The following is a 27,765-nucleotide window of genomic DNA, read 5'->3' on the forward strand; positions in this document are numbered from 1 at the left end:
ACATACTTCACGGAAGCATATCTTTGCAATCTTTTGCTTTGTCAAACCCACCCCCTATACACCATCACTGCTCTATTTTCTTACACACAAAAAGTACAACAGGTTACAAAAAACTATCTCTCATCACAACATGCATTCAAAGCTTCAATTATCCTTGGCCAGCATGACCAATTTGAATCCTCATACAGACCAGATTTTCACTCAACTATATAGCTCCCATACTGATCAGCATCTAGTGAAGCTTTCAAACACCATGTACTCTCTTTGGTAAATCAAGTCATACATAAATGTTTTGATACAACTTTCAACCAACTTACAATGAGAATCTTTCTTACTGCCTTTCCCTTTCAGTTCTTTGCACATCTGTTATTGTAAAACAACCTGAAGGATGATCTAGATGTAAGTGACCATTATGCTGACTTATATATTTTTCCATTGAAGAACTCAAAGAATTCACCAATCAAATCAAGACTTTCAATAATGTTTCATTTCTTTTCATTCATTCAATAAACTTCATGTTTCTTCATCTTCTTTATTAATTCTACTTTTGTTTTTCCTTCAAAACTTTTAAATACAAAAAAACTTATCTCATGAAAAGATTTCATGTATGGTATGTGAACAACAACAACAATAATAACATGATAACAAAACAAGAAGAAGATTACAAGAAAAAAAACTTTTAGAAAACTTCTTTACACATTATTTTAACTTAAATTACTAATTCTTGAATTTCCCAAAAAAAACCACTACCACCACCACAAGACATTTTACATTTATTCATTTATATTCTACCAAAAAACTGTATAATTTGATTGATCCATCTGATCAAATAACTCTTTCTTTCTTCAAAACCAACGCTTGAACACCAAATCAAATCCAAATTTATATATAACTTATAACCTTAATCAAGCCAATCCTTCAAGACCCCAACCCCACCCCACACTTTACATCCCAGACCTCCAACTCATCCCTCAAAAAAACCGCTTCAAGTTGTTATTTTTCTTCAACAACTAAATAAAGGAGAATGAGATCGATGACTACCAGTAGTCACAATACTAACTCTTCTTTTACTCTTTCCTTTTGAATGACTTTCATTTGTTTCAGATTGTTGACAATCAAACAAACAAGGAGGATTAGGTAAAGGTGAACCAAGATAATTAGATTTAGGTGTATTAACAAAACTACCTGGGATTTGAGGTTCTTTTTCTTCTTCGGGAATTGAAATCGCATTCAATTTAGGTGTGTTAGATCTAGAAATCAACTTGGGTGTTGAACATCTTGAGTTCGGATTAGATTTATGATTTGAAGGTTGTTTGCATCCTACACTTTTTTTGGTTGATGTTGATCGATGGGATTGAGATTTGATTGGACTTAATAAAGGTGATAAATACTGTGATTTAATATAAGGTGAATTTAAGATTGCTTCATCTAATCGTTTCGAAATCTTTTCAGCATACGATGAGATCTCTTGATCTTTTTCTTTTAAACTTTCAATCAAAGGTGTATGAGTTGGTAACACCCTCGGACTATTAGATGTTTCTGTTTTCTTTAAGGATGGTGATCCAACTTGACTTTCAGGTAATGGAACCCTAAGTGGTGTAGCCACAATCTTATAAAGTTTTTCTCTGAACTCTTCTGCTTCTTTTTCTTCCTTAGATTGAATGATCACCGGTATTGGAGTTGATGATTTTGGACTATTGATTGAAAGATGTGGTGTAACATGACTACTATAAATCATCGGTGTACCAGGTGCTGGACTTGAGATGATTTTAAACAGTTTTTCTCTTAATTCATCTTCTTCTTCTCTTGCAATCACTTCTTCTATCGGTGTCATCATTCCTGTATCTAAAATAGGTGATCGATCATGAATTGATGGCACTGGACTAAGTACACCTTCATTTAAGATCGGTGTATGTAATTGAGATTGTATAATAGATGGTGCTCTTGAATGATAAGATAATTCTTCTAAAAGTTCATCAATCGGTTTGTTTAAAGGAGTAGGTAATGGTGAATCTGTTGCCACTTTTAAAAGTTTCTCATAAAGTGCATTTTCTTCTTCTTCTTCAATTAATTGTTGAACCGATTGAGGTATTTCAGGTTCCGGTACAGCTTCAGGAGTCGGTTCAGGAGGTGGTGGTATAGGACTCGGTTCTCTTATTGATTCATGAATCGATGGGGCAGGAGGTGGTGGTGCAGGTTGGATATCAAGATCATGAACTGAAGGTGTTGGTTGAGCTACAGGAGGATTGATCGGATCTTTACCGGCTTGAGTACTCATTCGATCGCTATTGACAAAGTTCGGTTTCAGATTCCCAGTAATAGGAAAGACCATCTAACATCAAAACAAATCAAAACAAATCAAAACATCAGTCAAATGAAACGAAATGGGAATCGATTTAAAGAAAACCGACCTGAGGGTAATCATGTACAGGTGGAAAGATATAAGTTGCAGTATGATTCATTCCATCTGGTAAACTTGGAGAACCCCAAGTTCCTAATCTTTCCCAAACAGATTTCTTCTTCTTTGATTCAGGTTCAGGTTTAGGTAAATTTGGATCATCATCATACCCTATATATATATCAAACAGAAATCAAACCATCAAGTTAGTATTTTTAGTCTATTTTGGATATTTAGAAATGGGAAATATGAAAGAAAATGTGTTTTTGATTTTTTTTTGGTTTACATTTTGATTGACAATTCGAACAAGCATGATACTCTTTACCAAAGTTAGGATCAGTTTGATGTAGAACTTTACAATGTATCAAATTGGATTTAGGACAATTCGGACAAATGATCACCATGTTTTCTTTGATTTTTTGATTCTTGAGTTGATCTAATCGAATTGGGTAAGATGAGAATTTAAGAAAAAAGGAAACAAGAAATGATTAATTGATGAAAGGTATGTTTTGTTGAATGAGGAATAACCAAGAAATGGGGATGAAGCAGAAATAAAGAAAGAAAGAAAGAAAGAGGTCAAATCGAATTCCAGTGGCCAATCGCGGTTCCGACCGATCGAACCCAACCAAACTAATTAAACATACACAACTCATCTTAAAGTTAGGGATAAACATTTCCATACATATTGAACTATATGTACACCGCTAGACCACCGACACCGCTTCAAACTTCAAACTCATATCTGTACCTGAAGGGTGAAGTCATAAAACATCCTTGATTGCTTCAGTCTTCTCGTTCGATTAATTGGTATACATGATTCCTTGCATGATCTTGAAAAACAAGAGAATTCTAGAACCAAAGGATATCTTTCTGAATTCATGTCACAGTCTACAAATCAAAATAAAATATCTGATATACTAAAAAATAACAATTTCACTGAGAACAGGCTAGATACAAATAAATGAATTCATAAATACAAATAATCCAAGTCATCACTTCATATCAATCATCAACTTCCTCCAACACCTTGTCTTGTTTCCCCAAAATTTAATTCAACAGATTAAATCTATTCTATCTATGTTTTTTTCAATGTAAACAATTTGATCTTGGAATGCAGTATACAATTGGCCATTAGGAGTCGGACACCTGATGATGTCATTCTGATTTTATGGACATTCAGAGGTCTATATAGTTTCTTGGATCAGTAGCTAAGCGTGGAATCATCTCAAGAATCTTTTCACGATCCTTGGTCATATTGAGACTCAGCTCGTTGAATGGATGGATCATGTAATTGGGATACCATCGTACATCTACACTTCTACATGATCCTGTTGGACCAATCAGATCCTGAGAGCCACGCAGTAGGAACATGATGTTACAAAGATTGCTAGCGGAACTACAGACAATTGACTCGGAATTGTCGACAGCGAATGTGAGATCACGTATTAGTTCTGTGGCGAGCTTCTTTCTGACATCCAATGGGGCGGAGTTGAATTTTGACTGAAGATGCCCGTGTTCAGAAATCGAGATGGTTTTGGGTGAGACTATTAACGGAAAGCGTTGTGAAGGGGGATAGAATGATTGATATTCTTCGAACATCTTCAAGGCGCCTTCGGGATCATCGGACAGGATATATAAGACTGGCAGCTCTTTGGATGTCTTCCAGTCGGGCACATAGGATTTGACTACCTCAAAAAATGGGTGAGGGTTTCCCTGAGCCGGCTTTATTCCGATAGTCTCGGCAGGTTTCATAGCATCATTCTCTATTATCTTGTCTCCCAATCTGAAGTGTATAGTAATCAGTCTTCTGGCCATGGGAGAATCTAAATCAAAGTCAGCTGAAGACCTGCGATGAGACACAATATTTTCAAGAGCAAGCATTCTTTCATTGAGCTCAACCTTTAATTTTTTGACTTCTTCCAAAATCATTTTATTTGGCTTCCATATGTGCCGAAAAGCTCCTGATTTCGCATCAAAGATGGGCTTCACTGAATGATGCAGATTTTGTACGGCGGGTAAGATAGTCCTCTGTTCTCGATAATTGAATAAGTTCCAAACAGCGTGAGTGTCTATGGCGCGGGAGTCGACGTGTTGCAGGAGGTAGCCACTATAACTGACATCACTACAAATAGAAAGGTATTCAAAAGAGCCATCACCAGAAAGTATAGGACCATATCGACTCACATGTCACGATTTGCCCACACGTGATCAGACTCATTCACTCCAACGTTTGCGAAACGTTCCCGTGGCATTTCTCTCCAGTTTTGAGGGGGTCGACAAGCAAGTGGGGGTATATCGAAATAGTCCTGGAGATAAAGAGTCAGTATATGTGACGCCTCTTCAAGCGAAATAGCCATCACTCACGCTCAGTCTCCCGTAGTTCCAAATTGAATCATCCAAAAGGATCGTGTAGTTGAGCATGGATGCCACAGCAGCCGCTTCACCCTGAAAAACGACAGTATGTACATCAGCTTCTTATCAAGGACAAGGATAATATGGATTTACGTACATAGTAAGATAATTCAGACCCCAATCCAGCAATGTCTCTGAAAATAAAGAGAAGCGTTTTAGCACACGGTGGGAGCTCGTCAACAGGTCTTCTTGTCATCCCATCCATCTGAGCAACTCCTATCCGTGTTCCACGAATTGGTTTAGTTTGATAACTACTGAAAAATATACAAAGTTAGCTTTTGTAATGAAAGTTTCAATGAACTAAACCAGAAGGACAAACGAGCTTGAGATCAACAGCCAATATGAGCCCATGAAGAATACCAAAAAAATAACGGTGATCCAAATTTTGTACTTTCTCTATAAAAAGAGGATTACACGTCAAGATCAAACCATAAGTCAAAAATCTTACTTTCAGAAAAAAAAATCCTACCCATATTGTCTGCATGATTGTCCGGACATCTGAGGATGATTTTGAATTTACGTTAGGTTTGCTTATTGGCATGGGAAGGAGAGGTTGCATTGTCATTTTGAGTAGAGATGTGTAGAATCGGTCCGTTACGGTTAGGCTTGCTGTTGATGACTTTTTTTCTTGATTGGGCTGCGATATTTTACTCAATATCGTTGATCCTCGGCAAAAATCTACAAGTGTAGTTGTGGGTCTTGATCAGTGGCCAACTTGCCTGCTTGGAGAGAAGACATCGAGTGACCTTTTGTTGATCCAAAGATGAGGTTCTTGTAGCCATGGGAGCGTCGGTGTTGGGAGAGTAACCGGAGATTCCATCATTATTTCACTAGGAGATTACAATCTTTCATTGCCTTGTGTGTTATCATCATCGTGTATTTCTGTTTCTACGGTAACTATAGTATTATTAAACAACATTTATTATCCTATACAGCAAAGTTGTTATCCTATAGGACTTGTAGAGTCCATAGTATTAGTATGTGTGGGGGTGGGCCGCTGTGGCTAGAGCCTAGGATGGTTCTCTGCGTGGTGGGTGAAGGAGTGGGCGGGAGTCAAAGAAAATTGATGGAAAAGCGCATTTTTGCTTTTATTAAAATAAGTGAAAGACCAGTATACCTCGGAGAAAACAGATGTAATGTGGTGAAAATGTTTGATGTGGCAAAAAAAACTGTGGCAAAACATTTCTGCATGGGTAAATTTTTGGCCTTCAGGACTGACCTGTTCACCAGCCCATGTGCTGCACTGCATATTGTCTGTAATCAACTGTGGAACTGGTGACTGGACATAAAAAATGAAAACTTTCTATCACCATGGTCCATGACACAAATTTCTCAACTAGCTCTCTTTATTTACAACATGTAGGCACTTTCATTCCAATATATACAGTAAAACCTACTGTCAGGCAAGTTCAGGCATTGTGCAAGGACTTGTGGCTGTAGACTCATGCACTGACTAGAATGATTTATCAGGGAGATGAGTGTGAGGAAAATGAAAGTCTTTGTTAATGATTGTGGTGTGAAGTAGTTTTGTCACATTGTACAAGTGAGTGTGCAGAAATGCTTTCAACTCAACACAGTTTGTCACATACCAAATGCATCAAATCCATTCAATCTCTTCATGTACTTAAACCAAATAAACTCTCAGATCATCACCATTGCAGCTAATCTTGAAGCTAACTTTCTAACCCTAATTTAATTATTTGATCAATATATCTATGGAAAAATCATCAAAGTTTTTTTTTTTTTCAGAAAAGAAAAACTTTCAAAACCCCACACAAAAAACCACAACATCCCCCTGCCACCCCAAAAAATGTCCCTGACAAAAAAGAAAATCAACTTGATTTTTTTTGATAAGAAAAAAAATAAGAAAATTTATTTGTAATCAAAGCAAAAGCAAAATCAAAATCAAAAGCAAAAAAAAGCAGAAATTAAAAAAATGAACAAATGAATGAATGCTATAACTTAACAAAGAAAGAAACAAAGAAATATAAAAACAAAAAATCTTAAAACCATAACATTCAAAAACCAGTTTAATCAAAAAAAGATTTTTTTCTTCTTCTTCAAAGGTTTATATATATTTAAAACCTTCAAACAATTTAAAAACCAAATCAAACCAAAAAAAAAAATCAATCACAAAATTAGTTTATCTAAAACAAAAGAAAACAAAAAGAACCATTATGAATTTCTTAGTTATATCATATATAGAGATCAAAAGAAAGCAAAGAAAAAAGAGAGTAGAAAGAGAGAGAAAAAGAAAGTTATTTGGTTCATTGATACAATGCAGTTTCACTTTTTCACACATACCATCTCAAAATAATCTATTAACAAAAACCAAAAAAAACCCACACAGACAGATCACCAAAAACAACATTTAAAATAAATTCAAAAAAGAAAAAAAAAACAAAAAAAAAACAAAAACATATAAAGAAACAGGTTTGTTTTTATTCTTGTTCGAAAAACAAAATAGAAATCTATAGATTTCTCTCATCTTAATCATCAAATCGGTTCAAGACAATAAATTCCAAACATATTCCCTCTACGTTCAGACCAAATCACTTGTTTCATTAGATCATTAAACCCTAAATAAATAATCTCTCTAGTCGGGATTCCAATCAAATTCGAATGATTCAAATGATACCCAAACATTCCATTTCCATTATTCAAAACTGAAGAAGATTGCTGTTGTTGATTGATGATCTGTGATTGATTTAATTGTTGTTGTTGTTGTTGTGATTTATTATTGGGATAAATAAAATTAGATCCACCATTTCGTGAAGTGATCACTCCAACTCCATTGCCACCACCAACAGCAATCCCTCCATTTCCATTACTATTACTATTATTAGGATTAGATGAAATTAGACTACCACCAAAGATAGTCGAATTAGAATACATATTATATGAAGAAGAAGGTAAACCATAGAATTGAGGAATGATATCAAGTGTAATCGAATTAGAATATTCTTCTAATCCAATTGCAGGCTGACCTCCGATCTCAAACACTTTGACTTCGCTAGAATCGATTCCAACCATCATCGTACGTTTTTCTTGAACGATGATCATATCAATTTTGAACCCTAATGGATTCTCAGGTAAGTTTCCAGATGGTTTTGAATGTTTATCATTACTCCAAACAAACGGTTTCTTCATCACACTTCTACCATCACAGTCTACAATCGATGTAGTTTTTTTACCTCTTGAAACTAGAAATAATCCTGGTGGTCCGATTTGTCTAGAATGAGGATTAGCTAATAAACTAATCGGTGATAAGAGTGGTCCATCATTCACTACTAATCCTGGTGATGATGTTAATGTGTTGGAATCAAGTGGAATCGCACTTAATCCTTCACCTGCATCTGCCACTTCACTTGGTGTTAATTCGGATTGATTGGTAATCGTATTCGTAATAGCGTTCGCAAGTGCAGAGTTTTGATAAACACTGGTATGTCCAAGATCGGAATCTGCATCATTCATTTGAGAACTTCCAATGACTGCCAATTGATCTAAATGAACGCTTGGTGGTGATTCAGTTCTAATACCATCTACTACTGAATTATTCGTCCAATCTCCCACACTACCTGAAGAGTGACTAGGAGTAAGGGTTTGTCGATTCGGTCCTCCACTTGCCATCACGACGGCTTCATAAGTTGGTGGGATTACAAAGGTCGATGCTAGTACAGAGGCAGGTAAAGGCGGAATAGATTGCAATTGTTGAAAGGTAGTATATGGCCATAGATTGACTGGTTTTGTTGCTCCGGTAGCGTTGTTATCATTTGTACCCCAACCGCTTGCCCCATTATTAGTAGCGGAAACTACTCCTACCAGAGTCGGACCAACGTTTGGACTGTTTGCATTACGAGATGATGGATTAGGTGGTACCGATAGTGTTAAACCTTCATCGACAGGTACCGCTGGTGGGACGTTCGGCGATGTAGCTTGAAGTCCCAAGCTATCTGATCTTTCAGGCTGCGCCAAGTTTGTAGGAATGGCGAGATTGGCATCATCTAGGACACCGGTATTGGCAGTGACCGGCTGTCTTAAATTAGTCGAAGCCAGATCTCTAGCGGCACGTTCTCGTTCTCGTCTAGCAGCTCGACGTTCGTTCCGACCAATTCCGACTTCCCTCACTCTGACTGTGGCTGGCTCCAGAGCAAACACACTCTCGTCGTAAACCAAATACTGATACGTGAAAAAACCAAATTGATGTAAGTATCTGTGCCAAGATTATATCAGAACAAGTCGACCTACAATGTCTACCAGGTCGTCTCCTTGCATTTGAAACTCAATACTAAAAGAAATAAAAGAAATGTCAACTTGATTTGTGATAGAAAACAGCGAAAATTCGGTTCATACTTACGTTCTAGGTGTTTCCGGCAGCACAAAAGTTCGATTGAGTGACAGCGAAATGTTTTTAGATCCCTAAAGACGTACAAACCAATCAGACCAGTTCATTTTGTCAAATACGAGAGAAATAGAAAATCAAAAGATTCTTACAGTGAAGAGTTCGATCCTTTCACTGGATTCCCCACACAAAACTGCTAAATAGCTGGAAAAACAAACCGTCAATCAAGTGTGGGGGGTAATATTTAGTGAGACCTTCCAAAATCAAAAGTATCAAGATCTTGTACTTACGTTCGACGTTTGGTTTCAAAGGCCCTTAAAAGCTTAGCACCTTTGGTTCGAGCAAGCTTAACGTATTCTAATGGAGCACCTAAAGTGGCTGGATGTGGACTCGTCTTTGGATCATTCGGATTATGACCATGATGATGAGTAGCAAGACGTTCACGTGGTTGATCATCAGATGTGCCCACGATCTGATTCGAGTTAACCCCCAAGCTACTCAAGGCGTTAAGAACTCCTTCAGACGAATCATTTCCGTTAGAAGCTCTAACAGGAATACCATTTGGATTGTATTGAGATGAGTTAGGTCGAATTTTCTGCATAGATTCTCGCGGTCGGAGCATCTGATTGTTGTCCTGAGAAACGGGTGGAGGCGTAGCATCCGCTAGTTGGATGCTATCCAGATGATCGGCGGGTGGTACCTGATATAATAGCGATTGATGCTGCGAGTTTGGATTGTTGAGCAGCGTTTGATCATTCGACGCTGCCATTGTGTCGACTTCATTTGAGATCGATGGAAGGAGGGTGGGCAGTTTGGTCGCGGAGCTGCTCGAGTCCCTTGAATTGCTGCTATGGCTTCGAAAAACGGAATCCATAACGGACCATCGCTTCTTCGACTTGGGCGTGACGGCGGGCGCGATGACAGGTTCGGGAGGAGATACGGGCGTGGGCACACGCGACCTTGAAGCTGGGATGGGTGAAGATGCTGTAGCAGGTGTCGGACTCAGTCGTCCACCGAGTGATGAGGTTGGTACGCTCAGCGTCTCGCTTGTCCGAACAGGACTACTGACATGTCTAGACGGATTGGACGGTACTGAATTTTCGGGTAAGCTGGATTCGGCCAATCCACTTGACGAATCTGCTCTCGTTTGTGGTTTGGCGATGTGATTCTCGATTGAAGTCCAGCGTTTGTTCGCTACCGGTGGCTGCTTCGAAGTCGAGGGCTTGGCCCCAAGGGCACCTCCACTTGACGGTGTAGTAGATTGCGAGAGTATGTCGAGAAGCGAGAGCCGTTTGTTTGTTGCAGAAATGGGTAGGTATTCATTGGCCACACCTTCGATGGATTCCTCATCAGTATCGCCTATCAATGGCGATCGCGCCACCAAACGACCAGATTGGGCAGGGGCGGAAAGATTTGATTGTGGTGAGATGATACCATGGGAGACGGTCCCTTCGGCTATGGTAGGGATCTGGTTCTGTTTACGCTGCCTGATCATTTCAACTAGATCAGTTTCAGGTTGTGCATCTCCCTGCGATTGGTCAGACTGAATGGCTACTTCGTCTGGCATCCTCTTGTCATCGAGTAGTGGCAAAGGACAAGGATTGGTCAGGTCTCCGGTGGGCAGTCGCTCGACGCGGTCAGTGTTGGTAGAGTGAGACGATGTCGATTGATAACCTTCGTGCCGAGTGGAGACCCCATCATCCTGCGAGTTGAGCTGCGATAGAGAGACAGCAGGTTGTAGCTGGGAGGGACTATCCACAAGATCGGTTTCGCGTTCAAGCCCCAGTCCAACTTCGGCTCTGATAGGCTGCAGGGCTGGTGACTCGACACTTCCTTCCTGATAGACTAATGATGGTGGTATCAACAGTTTGTTTTTCTGTGAGCGGTTGACGGATGAGAGGAATGAGGGTAGGCCAGAAGTGATACGTTTAGAATCAGGTGAGTGCATGCCATGCTTGGTGGTGTTTCGCTGGTGATTGACATCTGGTAATCGAGCGCCGACGGTACTACTCCTTCGTAAGGAGACAGGAGACGTTGTTGGGCTGACTCGATCAACAGGAAGATAGTCGCCAGGCTGTAAAGAATGCGATTTCGCCATATGAGACTCGTGACTTGCCCCATTACCGTAAGGAGGTGGAGGAGAGATGATAGAAGGGTGATGAGGCAAGTCATTTGTTCGAATGTTATTCGCTTTCCCTTTGCCTTTCGAGGCAACAGATTGCGAATCGGATCTATTTGGTTTGGCTAACCAAACATAATCATCTTTATCTTCCAGATCTTGCATTTTCTTAGCTATGATCGCACGAATGCCATCTAACGCATATACTAGATGCAAGAAAACGTTTACAATACTTGAGCTGGCAGAAATCACAAACCGGTATGAATGATGAACTTACCCCTCAAGTGGTCATTTCGACCAGCGATAGCCAACAAGATATTACTCCTGACTTCCAAAACTTTTAGACTCTTGAATCGAGTCTTCTTGATCAAAGTCATCGGTTTGACTGTTCCGTATCCGTTCATACCATCTCCACATCGAGACTGAACCAGATGAGGTAAGGGAACAAAATCTAAACCATGATTGGTGCCAATAAGGAGGTATTTGTTATCCAATATCGCACCGCACAATGGATGTGCGTTTCTAGTGATAGGTAGAAAAGGTGTTAAAGGCGTCAGCTTAAGCCCGATCGACTTCAAATTATGAGGAGTTGCCAGGGAGGAAGTAGAGTTTGTCAGATTTTGCGGTCTCGCTGTGGGACAAAATGTGATACAGTTAGTTTATTGCAGTTGTAATAATCTACAAGTACCAAAACACATACCTGTAGCGCTGTCACTATATGATCGGCTTAATCTACGACTATGCGAGTTAGTCGAACCATCAGGATTGATACGAGGGGATGGATTGAGCTGAGGAGTTGTTGGTTGACTGAATGCGCCAGTTGGTTGGTTAGTTCGAAGATGATTGGGTGACAACGAGGGTCCAGGTGAGCTATTGGCTGATGACCCGTTACCCGATGCACGATGCAACAGAGTGGAGAAAAAGTTTCTTTTACCCTGTTCAAAAGCACGATACTCAGTTTCGAAATATTCAGATAAGAGAAAAGATGATACATAAAACTACATGATCCTGAACGTACAGTCTTAGTCCGACTAGGCGATCTTGCTGGCATGCTAGGCTGAGGAGGGATGGGAGTATCAAGAAGACGATTGGGCAAAGGAGTATCAGATCCTAGGGGGTCGACTGTAGACATTTGATTGATCCTTGATGAGATTCCGCGAGGATCTGTGACACTTAAAAAGGTTGCTTCCGCAAGAGGAGGTGGAAGTTCATCAGATGTATCATCGGGCACCAGCCATGTGTTAGGCCGTAATCTTGGAGGATTTGTATCAGTAGAAGTGTGTGAACGTCTTTTGGGACTTGCTGTGCTGTTGCTTCTGACAAGATTAGGAGGGTCAAATCGATTGGGGGAAGAAACTTCGCCGAGACTGGTGTTTTGAGAAGGTGTATCCATTACATCTCTGTTCAGGTCAGGAATACGCGGTGAAGATATTGAGGGATTCGTGATAGGTGAGTTGATCGCAGTTGTGAATGGTTGATCAAGAAGAGAGGCAGCGGCCGAACCATGAGCACTTTGAGCGAGTCCGATAGCCACATCACGAGCAAATTGAGAAGATTCGAAATCCAACAAGCCAAGATATGGGTTATTGGAAGCATAAGCACTTGCGGAGGAGCCTTGTACGGGCGGAAGAGAAGGTGTTGAGGCAGATTGAGTGGATGCGGCTGGAAGTGAAGGTGATTTGTTCGATTGGAGGAGTGATCCAACAGAGCTACTAGAAGTAGTCTCTTTCAATTGGTGAACCGGTTGTTTGCCTTTTGATTTGATCGAGGATTGAGCTGACGTTTCAAGGACTTCTGAAGTAGGTGATTGATGATCGGTATGTGGTTCGACTAGGTTTTCGATTTCATGTTCTGAGTCTATGTAAGGGATGTCTGTCACTGTTGACAAGATTCGCTTGTTGATAGGTCCACTCGAGACATTTGAAGGTGAAGTGGGATTGAAAGAGGCATCAAGACTAGCCATACTTGCTTTCCTACGCTGTGCCACTTTTTCTTCCCCCTTTCTGACACTTTCTAAGATTTTAGCTCTCCATTCTTCTGTTGGACTTATAGAATTCATAGCAGCAGTATGAATCAAGCCAGGAGGGACGGATGGAGCGGAATGCGGAGGACTTGAAGAGGCTCGATCGAAAAAAGAGGCTGAGGCACTCGCCATGACCGAGATACTTGGGACCCTAGCCATTGGTCTCTCATCGGCACCCACAGCTTCACGACCAGTATCAGCACCCCATAGATCTTCTTCTTCATCTTCATCATCGTTGACTAACTGAGACCAAGGAACATGAGAAGGAAGTGAACGTTGATTGAAAGGATTATCATCGACTGAAATCAAACGAGCAGTCGTCGGTCGATTCTCTTCATCAGAGTCAGGTGAATCATCATTAGGATCTTCAAGAGTACTAGCTGGATTTCTAAGACGAAGAGATTGAGGTGGACTGGTAGCTGAAAGACCAGAAGTCGTCATCGGATCAATCAATCAATCAAACTGAAACTGAAAAATAAAAAAAGATCTATAAACTTCAATCCAAGATGAGTCAGCTGAAAGGAGATTTGAAGTTTACACTGAGTTGGATTGGCTGATTTGAGAATTGATCGAACTAATGACTAAGGAGAGAGAAGCAAAGATCAGTTTGATGATGGATTAGCGAGATAGGATCAAATAGAAATGCTTACTATGCTGCTAGAAGAATTACCAAAAGTTGATCAAATACGTTAAACCGTTGAGGATGGGTGATGATGATGATAATGATTCAAGTAAAGTACAGTTGAAATAATTAACCAGTATTACTCTGTTCAGTTTGATTTGGTTTGGTTTTGAATTAGAATCAGTTTGGAAGAAATCGAATCGAATCAAATCAAATCAAAAGCAATTGAAAATCAGTTTGATAAATAAAATCAATCAAGATTTTGAACCTCAACTGACTTTGACTCTTTAGCACTATATAGAAGATCGGTGAGCACTGAGTTCTTGAAAACTGTTGTTGTTGTTAATATTTGGATAATTATCTGAACCAATTTCTTTCAACTTGAAGATTTCTTTCAGGTTTAGTTTAGAAATTAGTTCATGATCTGAGAGCAATCACTGAGCGTATGATCATACACTACAAAAATTAAAATCACCAAAATATGTACACTTACCGTAAGGTGTGTATTTCGACATATTGGTAACCAAGTTACTTCCTCCTCAACTCAAACTTTCTCGTAGCTATGATTCATTGAGATCTAAATCATGATCACCAAGGGATCGATGATAATCATGTTAACGTGTTCTGTGAGAAATTGACGATTGATTTTTCAAGTTGATGTGCTATTGCGTCGAATCGATCACAAACTTCAAGATACTAGTCAAGAAAACAAGTTCATTTGGTCATCATGCCAGAATTTCTTCCGAAACAAAAGTATCAAAAAGGTAATGGTCAAATCATTATACGATCCATTCAAACAAACACGAATCTATCAATAAGTCACAACTATGTGATCAAACATAAAATAATTCGAAACAACAAAGCATCTTGTGCACAATCTCATATCAAGTTTCACGATGGGTATAAAACTTCAAAACAAAACCCACATCTTTTCAATCAAAACTACAATTCACAACCAATAAGTCACAAATGATCACGTTTAACAAAACTTAATTTAACAGAAATGATATCACGAGAAAAACTCTCAATAAACATAAGATAATCAAGCAAAAAAACATATAATAAAACAAAATAACTTTCTACTTCAAGAATATATCAAAAAGCAACACATAAGGTGGCTTGATTCAGTCAAATCAATCTTTCAGTTTAATCCCCAAACCAATTTGTTTCCATTTTTTTTTCACTCTTTTTTTATCAATCAACTTTTATGTTTCTTAGGATCTGCCATTCTTACAATCTTAGTCTCAGGTCCAAACCTATGATTCACATCAATAAGAAAAATGTAAAAAAAAGAAAAAATTGATTAGAAAACAAAGCAAAACTTGAAGTTTTCTAGTCAAGTAAATTTTTATGAAAAAAGACTTCAATGACTCACATAGTATATGGTAGTTCTTGTGGTGTGACAAACATATATTGGACTTCATGAGCTTCTTTAGCAGATTGAACCTGAAAAAAAAAGAAAACAAACCCATCAAAAGTTAATAAAAATAATCAATTAAAGAAAAAAGAAAGAGCAAAGTCGGTTTTTTTTCACAATTTCTACAATCAAAAGAATTAGTTTTTAGAAGATCTTACCATCATATCAACTGCCACTCTACGATGTTGTGGATCCATAAAGACATCAAATTCATCTAAACAACGAATTGGACAATTGACTGCATCCCAAAGTGTCAACAGTAATGAAATCGTTGAAAAGGATCTTTCACCACCTGATAATCCACCTGGATCTCTTAACTTAGCCTAAGGAGTAAGAAAACTCCAAGAAGTAATTAGTTATATTTCTACTTCAAATTCAAGTTACAAAAGGTTGATCAACTTACCTGATTAAGCTGTTCTGACTGAGTATCCACCTATTGATTAAAGAAAAAGAAACGCCTCAAGGAAATGAATGATCATGATCTTAGAATGTAAAACAATCTCACAAGAAAAACTTAAACTCACATGAACTTCTAATTTTTGATGATGGTGATCAAAATTCAATTTACCAGTATACCCTCGATTATTTAAATGATTGATAAACTTCATTCTTGCACGAACCGAAATATGACAACGAAATTGAAGCCATTTGTTCTTACGTAATTTTAATGCATGTTTAAGAAGCTGAGCGACACATTTTGAGGAAAGTGGGTTCAACTTTTCAAAACTGTTGCAAGAAAATTGACGATTAGTTAAGAACATACTTACAATGATTATACCCCTTAATTCAGTATGTGCCGTGTCTGCTTTCTTCCATGCTATTGTAGCTTCTTGACAATCAGCTTGTATGGTTTCAAGACTTTTTCCTCCATACCTAATCAAAGTTTATATCATAACCAGCTCAGTGATACATCAATTTCTTCCGATTCATTAGAAACACTCACCTTGTCTCGGTAGATTTCACAGTACTTGAGATTTTCTCTATTTCACTAATCAATTTCTTGACGGTTTTGCTACTTGGAACAACTTCCGGTGAACCACACAGCTCTATTGCTTGTTCTGTGATAGTCTGAATAAAATTCAAAGATGTCAGGAAAGATTAAATAAGGGTCTACTGAAAAGCAATGTGTCCTCACCCTGGTGTTTTGGATGGCCTCTTGATACTGTGCGTTAATCTGTTCTAGCTTTTGTTGATGTTTGAGTAATGAAGATTTGTAGTGTGTGACTTTCGCTTTGCAGGTCATCTCCGTCTCTGTGGCCGCCAAAATTTGGGCCTATGAAACCATCAAAAGTATGAGTAGGATGATATGTAAATATACGTATAAGACGCTACCAACATGAATCGCAGCCTCTGCATCCTTCTGGGAAGCAAAGTATGCATCGATCTTTTCTTTTTCCTCCAAGATGGGTCGCATGTCATCTCGAAGTTCCTTATTCTTCCGAGTCAATTGGCCAAATTGTGCCACTGAAGTATCGATGGCCTTTTGCAGATCCTAGATACTCGATGCGATGGATCAAAAAATCGAATCCATGAAAACCTTTCGCCATCAGGCATCACTCACATTTTTCATCGATTCCAACACAGCAAGATTAGAGGAAAAAGTCTCAGTAAGCTCGTCGTCCAACTGCGCTTTCCGAGCTTTCAGCTTCGAAATCTCGGTCATTGTGGATACTCGCTGGTGCTATGAAACATAAACAAGAGCGGTATGATCAGTTAATTGGAAAAGACGAGTGCATGATCGTGCAAGATTGTGTAGATCACGACGTTGCGATTACTCACATTTAAGTCGGCGATTAGGTTAGACGTCTGGCTACAATCTTTCAAAGCTTGTCGGAGCGCTATCTCAGCTTGTTGTTTCTGTGCAGTCCTTTCTTGGATTTCTTCATGCTTTTGACTTTCGATTGGATCGACGGAAATCGCACACAAAAATCAATCCTTGAGATATATACATCAATGTTGAAGCGCACTCACTTTATGTGTTCGCGAACGTCACCACTTCTTAGGCGGGGTGTGCCCTGATAAAGCGACAAAGCTGAAACTTGTTTACCTCCCGTGATTCCACCCACTCGGTATCCATCGATAGTAAAACAACGCTCGATACCCTTCCGATCCCTGGGATGCCTGGACATGATAGGGTCTCCTTCTCGTCGGTGATTGACTAGAATAGTTCGCTCGATTTTGTCTTCATTGATCAGAACTCGCTTCACAAATTCGTTTTTAAATTGTAGCATGCGTAATATAGTGCGGTACTGCTCGTCAGGCTCGCCGGCAGAAAAATCGAACAAATCAGGCTTGGATCGGATGATCGGGTTCCGCCTGTTGAATTATCCAAATAAAGAAGTTCTCAATGATCAAAAATTCATAAAGGACATCACTCGACTCCAAGGGCATACCATTGATGTGATTTCAAAATGTGTCGTAGTTGATTCTCGTCGTCTCGATTGGTGACCACGAATGATCCCAAAGTGCGATTCAAAACTGTCTCCAGGAGCTGAGACCAAGCTTTATCTTCGCATTGAACATATAGGCCGATGGGTCCCAATGGCTTCTCATTCCATCGACTAGCAGCAATCTGCTCCATGACATTTTTGGCATTTCGGCCAAATGCGCAAAATCTGTCCGCTTGCGCGCTGACAGCGCGGTTCAGATCATTAGAAAGTCTGTCGAGGTCGCTTTTCAATCCTTCAACTTCACCCTTGAACTTATCACTGTCGGCCTTGGACTGCTGAAGGTCATCATTCAACTCGGCTATTCTTCTTTGGCCCGCGTCTATTTCACTTTCTTTCACCTTGATCTCGTTTTCGCATTCGTCACGGCGATTGATGGCGTCTTGGCGTGTTGTGGCAGTTGTGCGGGATGCTTTCGCGTTCTCTGCATCTATCTGAACTTGCTGGGTCTCCAGGTCTTTTCTAAATTTCTTGATGGCTGTATCAGAATCCCGCAAGTCGTTCTGATGATGTTTGGGAATTATTAGCTCTCCAGAGCATCAAGACTTGAAAGTATGAACCAACTCAACATTGAGCTTCTTGAGTTCGCCATGTCGCTTCTTGAGGTCAGTCTTGAGTTCTGTACATTTCTGCTGCAGCTGATCATCGTTGGCGACTGACATTTTGCTGTTCAAAGTGGTTATCTCTTGTTTCGCCTCTGCCAGTGCTATCTGAGAACGCGTCAAGGTGTTCAGCGTCTCGAGCTTGTACATTTTTGCAAAAACAAACCCACCTCAGCGTTGTTCACTTCAACCTCGCACTGTGGAATGATAATCTCTTCCTCTTGAACAGCCTCTGCCAACTGTGCTTGTTGCTGATTTTCACATCGTCATCAGTTCATGGCGTAAATTCGGTACCTTGATGACTTCGGCGCGGACATACCGCTTCTGCTTCGGAAACATAAGCCCATGCCAACTCTTTTTGAAGGCAACGCTTTTTAGATCCATCTTGAAAGGCTTGCTCCACATCCTTCATAATGGCTCTCGCACGTTTGGCTTTGTCGTGTATCAAGCTCATCGCCTGCTTCTTATTGGTCAAAATCACTTTGGCGGTGGTGATATTGTTCTCGATCTCTCCATACTCTTCAGTAAGTTGTTGAAGTTGGGTACCACGCATAAACAGCTGAAAGATACAAAAGTCAATTAAAATCCGTGAAGCTGCGAAGAAGATCTATACACACTCCATATTTGTCTTTACTGGTACTCTTAGTCAGAAAGTCTTTGGCCGCATTTTGGCTCAGCACGTTGAGGGGGTTATCGGCCTGGATCATGAAATGGTCCAAGATATCTTGCAGCTCAGACCGATGGGTACTAATCACTTTGTTGTCGCGTCCGCTCTTGATTTTGTATCCACCGCCACCGTCTTTTGTGATCGCCCTCTCGATGATGATTGCCTCGCCGTAGACATCGGGGCGGTAAGCTTCCTCACCACAGTTACTCATTTGAAGTTTTATTTCTGCGCGACTTTTATGGTGTTGAATGAAACCCTTCAAGGACGTAGCACGACTCTAAACAAAGGCATAAGAAAAATGAATGTCTCGAATATTCAAGCTGCAAAAAAATGATACGCACCGTGGTCGAGGCTTTTCCACCTAGCGCAAGCATAATCCCAGTCAAGATCGCACTCTTGCCGCTACCATTATTACCAATGATGAAGTTGGCCTGTGGACTGAAATCCATGGATAGATAGTCGTGACACATGAAATTGAAAACTTCGAGCTGTTCGATAGCACCTGCTTTTCTAATGGCACCAGTCCTCGGAGCGCGCATGGCCATCTCTTTGGCACCTTGACGAAGCGCCTCCTCTTCTGCCTTATCGCACTCGTATTCGAACTCTGATTCTCCGTCAAGGATACCTCCGTCGAATGCATCCTCGCGCGGTTTGTCTACTCGTGCTCGTTTCTGTAAAAGTTAACAGTCGCAAGCTTCAGACCGAGTCCAAACACGAACAAATGGAGGAGGAAACTGACGCGTGACGTGGGGGATTCGTCGTCGTCCGGCGCGTGATGTTTTTTACCCATCTCAGGCTTTGATATCCAGAAAAAGGTATGAATAAGGGATGTGGGGTGATTCGATTTATGAGTCTTCAATTTCGCTCTGGCGGTCAGCAGATGTGAACTTGTTTGACTTGTAAGTATGGTTGTGACTAAGCTTGTGATTGTGATTATACCGCGGGGCGACCTGGGGCGAGTATATGCAGGACGAGAAGGGCGAACGAGGCGTAGAGAGGTCTACCACGAGAATGTGCCTATGCACTGTGCACCGTGCTTAACAGAAACGTTCACGCCGAATGGAGAACTTACGACAGAGCGGATTAGGAACTTTTACAGATGTCAATTGACCTAAACCCTTGATCTGAACCCCTTTGATCCCTTTCTTCAGCCGAATTGAGTTCCTCAAATTCTTACACTGAAGCTTACTCCTTTGTGCCCCCTTGTTCGTAAATTCTCAATTCGTCTAACCTAATTTTGGCCGATCCGAACAGAATGCTGAATCAATTCGTGTAATTCGTATAATTCGTTAGTTGGTCGGTTGGATCCAGTCTTAACACTCCCGAGGGAAGCGTAACCGCAGAACTGTTTCAAATGCAAGAGGAGATTCTGATGAGCAAACGATCACTTTGGTTGACTTTGTGCTAATGGAAGAAGGGCGCGGTTGAGTTACGAGTAAGATATCAAGGAGAGATTGCCAAATGGAGCCTCTGCCAAGTAGAGGACAGTCAAGCATCAGAGTGAGATCGGTGTGACGTCATGGCATTCGAGCAGAAGAGAAGCTGAACCGAGCAAATGGTGAGATGAAGCGAGGTGGTAAAGATCTGTAGTGATCGTGTGTTTAACTTAGCAAAGTGTCTCTCTTGCTTGTTAAGTTGGCGGTTTTCTGAAATTTTAAGATTTTCTTTTTCCCAGCAGAGCCGCAACCACAGTGATCAAGGCACTTTCGGGGGTGGCCCACGTCCACTCGTGTCATCCTCCATCTGACGTTCAGCAAGGGAACGTCAGAGTGACATTTTTGAGGACTGTCAGGGGATCTCGGGTGTGGCGATGGGCTTTAGTTATGATCGGATGAATGATACACAAATGAGCTTTGATGTAAACGTCCTCAAAACCCGAAAACCCCATCTGATCAAACCAAGACTTCAGAGCTCAGCTAAACCACCAAATTCACCAATGAGCAACAGAAAACAGATGATCACATGACGGGCTGACGAGTTCAACAAGACTTTCTTTCTCTTTCTTTGAATGAATAACAGTTTATCAACCTAGTAACATATGCGCATATAATTAATAAGACACACAGATTCAACAAAAACGTACAAAAAACTAATTCGTGAAGTGAACAGACAAAAAACTCATATAACATGTATGTATCTAGGTTAAATAAACTTTTTTAAAATGAAACTGCTGGTCTGCTTCACGTGTTTTTCGATCAAGCAGTTTCATCTCTTCTTATAGGATCTAACATTCTTACAATCTTAGTCTCAGGTCCGAATCTATCAAAAAGGAAAATAAAAGAACGATCAGAATGGAATATGTCGTTCTAGTTGAGTGAATTCGAAAGAAGATAAGATACTCACGCAGTAGATCTTAAATCTTGTGGTGTAATGAATATATATTGAACTTCATGAGCTTCTTTAGCAGAATTAATCTACAAGGAGAAAAAAGACCATTGAAAGTCAAAAACCGAATCATCAAAAGACATCCAAAGCCTTGGAATGCTTTGAGGTTAGACTACTTACCATCATGTCAACTGCCACTTTACGATGTTGCATATCCATAAAGACATCAAATTCGTCCAAACAACGGATGGGACAATTGACTGCATCCCAAAGTGTTAATAGCAATGAAATCGTTGAAAAGGATCTCTCTCCACCTGATAATCCTCTTGGATCTCTTAATTTGGCCTAGCAAAATTACGAACCCAAGATTATTTAGTTACAACTTGAAACCAACATATAAAAGGTTAATCTAGTATGCCTTACCTGTCTGAGCTCGTCAGAGTGAGTATCCACCTGTTTGTGAGTTATTTGGAGAAAAGGAACCCAGATCGGTTCAATGATACTTGCTTTGAATCACAAGGTGTTCCAGAAGACTTAAACTCACGTGAACTTCTAATCTTTGATGGTTATGATCAAAATTCAATTTCCCAGTATACCCTCGATTATTCAAATGGTTGATAAATTTCATCCTAGCACGAACCGAAATATGGCAACGGAATTGTAACCATTTATTCTTACGTAGTTGAAGTGCATGTTTAAGAAGCTAAGGAATTTGGGGGATTTGGTCAACTCTTTGAGGTTTTTAAAACATCGAAGAAAATTCTTCGTTAGTCAAGACACGTACAAGAATTGTAGCTCTTAATTCACTAAGCTCTGTGTCTGCTTTCTTCCATGCTATGGTAGCTTCTTGACATTCGGCTTGAATGTTTTCAAGACTCTTGCCACCATACCTAATGAATGGTTATATTGTAAGATCAGTTTCAAGCTTAGTGATACATCACTCCCTTGGCAATTCATCACAAACACTCACCTTGTCTCGGTAGATTTCACCGTGTTCGAGATTTTCTCTATCTCGCTAATCAATTTGTTGATACTTTTTCTAGTTGGAACAACTTCTGCCGAACCACAAAGCTCAATTGCTTGCTCTGTGATCCCCTGGATTAAAGTCAAAGATGTCAGGAAGCACTAGGAGAGAATACACTGAAAAGCATGGTGTATTCACCCTGGTCCTTTCTACGGCCTCTTGATGCTTGTCATTAATATGTTCTAGCTTGCGCTGATGTTTGGCTAATGACGATTTGTAGTGTGTCACACTCGCTCGGCAAGTCATCGCCTTCTCCGTGGCAAGTAAAATTTGACTCTATGAAATAGATAAGAGTATGAGTAAATTATCTGTCACAAATGTGAGTGAAGCGGTACCAACATTGATCAAATCTTGTTCACTCTTCTTAGAAGCAAAGTATTGATCGATTTTCTCTTTTTCCTCCAAGATGGGTCTCATGTTATCTTGAAGTTCTTTTTTCTTGCGAGTTAATTCCCCGAATTGTGCTACCGAGGAATCGATTTCGTTTTGCAAATCCTACACGAGATGCGATAGCTCAAAAATCGAAGACACAGAAAGCTTTGGCATCAGGCACCACTCACAGTCTTCACCGCTTCCAACGCAGCAAGATTAGAAGAGAAAGTCTCCGCAAGCTCGTCATCTAACTGAGCTTTCCGGCCTTTCAGCTTCGAGATCATGGTTTTTGTAGATCCTTGCTGGCGCTATTCAACAAAAGCACCAGTTGTATGATTAGCTATTTCCGACCTCATCAAGCCGAGTGCATGATCGTGTAAGATTGTCCTTGTGAGGTGGATCCTGACGTTGCGATTACTCACATTCAAGTCGGCGATGAGGTTAGACGTCTGACTACACTCTTTCAAAGCCTGTCTGAGCGCTATCTCAGCTTGTTGTTTATGTGCAGTCTTTCCTTGGATCTCTTCATTCTTTTGACTTTCGATTGGATCGATGAAAATCACACACAAAGATCAATCCTCGAGACATATACGTCAATATTGAAGCGTACTCACTTTATGTGTTCGCGAACGTCACCACTTCTTAGGCGGGGTGTGCCCTGATAAAGCGACAAAGCTGAAACTTGTTTACCTCCCGTGATTCCACCCACTCGGTATCCATCGATAGTAAAACAACGCTCGATACCCTTCCGATCCCTGGGATGCCTGGACATGATAGGGTCCCCTTCTCGTCGGTGATTGACTAGAATAGTTCGCTCGATTTTATCCTCATTGATCAAAACTCGCTTCACAAATTCGTCTTCGAATTGTAGCATGCGTAATATAGTGCGGTACTGCCCGTCAGGCTCGCCGGCAGAGAAATCGAACAAATCTGGTCTGGATCGGATGATCGGGTTCCGCCTGTTGAATCATAAAAATAAGTAAGTTCTCAACGATCAAAAATTCACACCAAAGGTTATCATTCGAGTGCATACCATTGATGTGATTTCAAGATGTGTCGTAGTTGATTCTCGTCGTCTCGATTGGTGACCACGAATGATCCCAAAGTGCGATTCAAAACTGTCTCCAGGAGCTGAGACCAAGCTTTATCTTCGCATTGAACATATAGGCCGATGGGTCCCAATGGCTTCTCATTCCATCGACTAGCAGCAATCTGCTCCATGACAATTTTGGCATTTCGGCCGAATGCGCAAAATCTGTCCGCTTGGGCGCTGACAGCGCGGTTCAGGTCGCCAGACAGATTCCCGATGTCTCTTTCTAAGCCTGCGATTTCACCCTTGAGCATATCAGTTTGAGACTTTTGCTGCTGAAGCTGATGATTCAACTCGGCAATCTTTTGTTGGCCTGCGACGATTTCATTTTCTTTCACCTTAATCTGGTCTTCGCATTCCTCGCGACGGTTGATAGCATCTTGGCGTGTCATGGCAGTCGTGCGGGATGCTCTCGCATTCTCTTGATCTATCAGAACCTGCTGAGCCTCCAAGTCTTTTCTCAATCGGTTGGTTGTTGAGTTGTAATCCCTCAAGTCGTTCTGATAATGATTTAAGAAACATCAGCTCTCCAGAACATCAAGGCTTGGAGATAGGAACCGACTCAACAGCGAGCCTTTTGAGTTCTTCATATCGCTTCTTGAGGTCGTTCTTGAGTTCGCCACATTTCTGTTGCAGCTGATCATCGTTGGCGGCTGACATTTTGTTATTCAAAGTAGCTATCTCTTGTTCCGCATCCGCCAATGCTACCTAAAAACGAGGCGACAAACATCATGTGTTGAGGATCGCGAGATTCGACATCTTTTCGGGAAAATCTCTGCACCCACTTCAGCTTTGTTTACTTCAGTCTCACACTGCGGAATGATAGCCTCTTCTTCTTGAACCGCCTCCGCCAACTGCGCTTGTTGCTGATTTGGAAAAGCACATCGGATCAGGGCGTGCATGCAATACCTTGGAGGCTGATAGGGGGACTCACCGCTTCGGCATCGGCAACATAGGCCCATGCCAACTCCTTTTGGAGCAGACGCTGCTTGGTCCCATGCTCAAAAGCTTGCTCTACGTCCTTTAAAACCGCTTTTGCACGTTTGGCTTTGTCGTGTATCGAGCTCATCGCCTGCTTCTTATTGTCCAGAATCACTTTGGCGGTCCTGATATTGTTCTCAATCTCTCCATACTCGTCGGTAAGTTGTTGAAGTTGTGTACCACGTATAAATAGCTGACAGATAAAATTCGATCAGAATCTCTGGGATCACGGGTAGCATCTGTACGTACCGCATATTTGTCTTTACTAGTACTAGCACTCAGGAAGAGTTTGGCGGCATCTTGGCTCAGTACGTTGAGTGGGTTATCGGCTTGGATCATAAAATGATCCAAAATATTTTGCAGTTCTGCCCGCTGAGTACTGATTACTTTGTTATCGCGTCCACTCTTGATTTTGTAGCCACCGCCACCCTCTTTTGTGATCGCTCTCTCGATGATGATCGTTTCGCCGTAGACATCTGGGCGGTAAGCTTCCTCGCCACGGTTACTCATTTGCAGTTTTACCTCTGCTCGACTTTGACCGTGTTTGATGAAACCTTTCAAGGAAGTAGCACGACTCTGATCGGATGCATAAGAAAGATGAGTGCCTCAATTATATGCTGGGGCTTGCACTTCAAGATCCAAAAAACGATACGCACCGTGGTGGAGGCTTTGCCTCCTAGCGCGAGGATAATTCCAGTCAAGATCGCACTCTTGCCGCTACCATTGCGTCCGATGATGAAGTTCGCTTGTGGACCGAAATTGATAACCAAATAGTCGTGACACATAAACTTGAATACTTCGAGCTGTTCGATAGCACCCGCTCTCCTAGCCGTCCCCGTTTTTGGGGCGCGCTTGGCCATCTCTTGAGCACCTTGACGAAGCGCCTCCTCTTCTGCCTTGTCGTACTCGTATTCGGACTCCGAGTCCTTCACATCGATTACACCTCCGTCAAATGCATCCTCGCGCGTTTTGTCTACTCGCGCTCGTTTCTGTAAGGGTTAACAGTCACAAGCTTGAGACCAAATCGAAACACGATAGAATGGAAAAGTGAACTGACGCGTGACGTTGGGGATTCGTCATCTTCCGGCGCGTTGTGTTTCTTATCCATCTCAAATCGTGATCTTCAGGAAAAGGTATGAATGAAGAATGCGATATGATTTGTTTATGAATCCTCAGCCTCGCTCTCACGGTAAACAAATCAAGGAAAAATCCTCGAAACCACCTTTCAAATGGTTCAAAATTTGAAATCCTGCTGAGTCCTGACCAATTTTCTTAGTCTATAGTATTGTCCGCAAAGGTCGTGGTTAGGGTTGACTTAGCATCATTTGGCGGACCGCACTGCGCTCCGGTAACCCGGTACATCACTGACTCAAATCTGCGTCCAACTTTTGACATTGGCCTGATTTGACTCTTCACAGTCACACTGTCATCTGTACCTTCTCTCTTTGAGAAAAATTGGACGATTTCAGATGGGCGTCCAAAGAAAAAAGGCAACACGTAAGATTCTTTCATATCTACCTTTGTCTTCTGCATATCTCCCGGCTCATGGTCAACTCATCCAGTCTGATTGCTTTTTTTTAACATTCAGGATCGGAACGTCGGGCCCAGCCCATGCCAAAGCTGGACACAGCCGAATGTGCATCCGTCGACCCTGAAATTGTAACAGGGAACTCCTCGCATACTCGAACTTCACCTAGCGCGACAGTATCACAGACAAAACCTAAACCATCAAGGCCGCTAACAAGTAAACAAAAACTCAAGAGGGAACGAGGGGCCGAATTAGCAGCTAAACTTGAAGTCAAAGCCAGCCGCAAAGTCATCAGACAAAACAATCGTACAGGTGCTAAGAAAATATACAATTGAGGCCATCTTACGCCCCTGTCAATCAACTTCTCAGCCTCCCAGTCACCTTGCCGGGTTCTACGTCACATCTCATGTGTTCATCATAATCTAGTTCGATATCTACATGCCAACACCAACGACCCTCTGACGGACAGTTCATTAAACCTCGAAGGAGATGATACGCTTCTAAGTTATGAAAAAATTGACTGACCTTGTCTTTGTGCTAGAAGTTCAGTCTGATCATATGAGAATGGGATTCATCATTGATCGCAGCACCTGATCAACATGAGGAGGTGGGTGTATCGCGCTAAAGAAAGCTCTCCTGTAACGTCATATAGCTGTGATATTCGTTTGAGGTAAAAGATATATCAAACTTGAATATCTTTACACCATCATCGTTCCAACTAGACATAAGTCACTTCAAGTTGACCTATTTGACTACAATACACTCCCCGAGCTAACATCCTCACTAGATATTCCAAAATTCCCTTTCAATATATTTCTCGTAACCTCACTAATTGAACTTACATAAAAGCTCGCTACTTCCTGAAAATTTGCAACCTTGCACTGTGAGCTGTTTGACAATAATTGATCACTAGGGGTGCTTCGAGAAGAACGCGATAATCATGTTGAGGATTGCTTCCGAGGTATAGTAGGGTCCATCTTTTTAAAAAGCCTACTCCCTCTATGTCGATGCGTGAGTGATCTTACTGGCCTGTGGAGTAATCTGCTTCTGTACATCTTTGGATCTGGACTCTCGCCTGATACTCGCATTCTGCCGCTTACTCTTGTCCCATCAACGTATGTTGAGAATATATCAAAGTTGAAGTCTCAATGAACTGAATGGTCTGTTAAACCTTTTAGACTCTGTCTTGTGACATGATGCGCAAAACTGTTTATAAAGATAAGGCAAAGAAACTTGGACGAGCCAGTACCTCAGATTAGCCATTAGAATACATTGGTCAACAGCGCACTATGTGTATCATCCCGTATAGATCATGACGGATATGTACCCTATGCCTGCCCGAATTCCACCTACCGCCTCCAAACTACTTGGCATGTGGTATGGTTTCCTGCCAGTC

The 27,765-nt window shown here is 41.0% G+C and overlaps 6 protein-coding genes across 6 annotated transcripts; all 6 read right to left on the reverse strand.

The window, feature by feature from the left end:
* Positions 1-706: 706 nt before the first annotated feature.
* On the reverse strand, positions 707-1,934 carry MELLADRAFT_73192 (uncharacterized protein; the record flags this gene model as incomplete). Its single annotated transcript, XM_007416343.1, has 1 exon — positions 707-1,934. The coding sequence occupies one exon, from the start codon at positions 1,835-1,837 to the stop codon at positions 1,004-1,006; it is 834 nt and encodes a 277-aa protein (XP_007416405.1).
* Positions 1,935-1,962: 28 nt separating this feature from the next.
* MELLADRAFT_73193 (uncharacterized protein) lies at positions 1,963-2,908 on the reverse strand (the record flags this gene model as incomplete). Its single annotated transcript, XM_007416342.1, has 3 exons — positions 1,963-2,332; positions 2,412-2,569; positions 2,685-2,908. Coding segments are annotated over 3 exons (645 nt in total), but the record flags the coding sequence as incomplete, so codon positions are not given.
* Positions 2,909-3,574: 666 nt separating this feature from the next.
* On the reverse strand, positions 3,575-5,015 carry MELLADRAFT_67868 (uncharacterized protein; the record flags this gene model as incomplete). The annotated part of the gene is made up of 4 exons (XM_007416341.1): positions 3,575-4,520; positions 4,583-4,704; positions 4,763-4,843; positions 4,908-5,015. The coding sequence occupies 4 exons, from the start codon at positions 5,013-5,015 to the stop codon at positions 3,575-3,577; spliced, it is 1,257 nt and encodes a 418-aa protein (XP_007416403.1).
* Positions 5,016-7,105: 2,090 nt separating this feature from the next.
* Positions 7,106-8,117, reverse strand: MELLADRAFT_73194 (uncharacterized protein; the record flags this gene model as incomplete). Its single annotated transcript, XM_007416340.1, has 1 exon — positions 7,106-8,117. The coding sequence occupies one exon, from the start codon at positions 7,958-7,960 to the stop codon at positions 7,307-7,309; it is 654 nt and encodes a 217-aa protein (XP_007416402.1).
* A 6,684-nt stretch (positions 8,118-14,801) lies between these two features.
* MELLADRAFT_118060 (uncharacterized protein) lies at positions 14,802-20,047 on the reverse strand (the record flags this gene model as incomplete). Its single annotated transcript, XM_007416339.1, has 19 exons — positions 14,802-15,172; positions 15,292-15,362; positions 15,492-15,656; positions 15,737-15,766; positions 15,858-16,016; positions 16,101-16,206; positions 16,277-16,401; positions 16,469-16,606; positions 16,652-16,825; positions 16,895-17,014; positions 17,113-17,227; positions 17,305-17,649; positions 17,727-18,283; positions 18,350-18,490; positions 18,553-18,633; positions 18,702-18,941; positions 19,000-19,326; positions 19,391-19,720; positions 19,789-20,047. The coding sequence occupies 19 exons, from the start codon at positions 19,837-19,839 to the stop codon at positions 15,115-15,117; spliced, it is 3,333 nt and encodes a 1,110-aa protein (XP_007416401.1).
* A 1,197-nt stretch (positions 20,048-21,244) lies between these two features.
* MELLADRAFT_93316 (uncharacterized protein) lies at positions 21,245-25,949 on the reverse strand (the record flags this gene model as incomplete). Its single annotated transcript, XM_007416338.1, has 19 exons — positions 21,245-21,308; positions 21,393-21,463; positions 21,555-21,719; positions 21,798-21,827; positions 21,919-22,077; positions 22,159-22,264; positions 22,345-22,469; positions 22,537-22,674; positions 22,738-22,893; positions 22,959-23,078; positions 23,193-23,307; positions 23,385-23,729; positions 23,804-24,360; positions 24,428-24,568; positions 24,646-24,726; positions 24,795-25,034; positions 25,091-25,417; positions 25,498-25,830; positions 25,899-25,949. 19 exons carry the CDS (start codon positions 25,947-25,949, stop codon positions 21,245-21,247), a joined length of 3,324 nt encoding a protein of 1,107 aa, XP_007416400.1.
* Between the last annotated feature and the right edge of the window lie 1,816 nt (positions 25,950-27,765).

Source organism: Melampsora larici-populina (genome assembly GCF_000204055.1).
Source record: "Melampsora larici-populina 98AG31 unplaced genomic scaffold MELLAscaffold_59, whole genome shotgun sequence".
In the NCBI taxonomy this organism is placed as follows: Eukaryota; Fungi; Basidiomycota; class Pucciniomycetes; order Pucciniales; family Melampsoraceae; genus Melampsora; species Melampsora laricis-populina.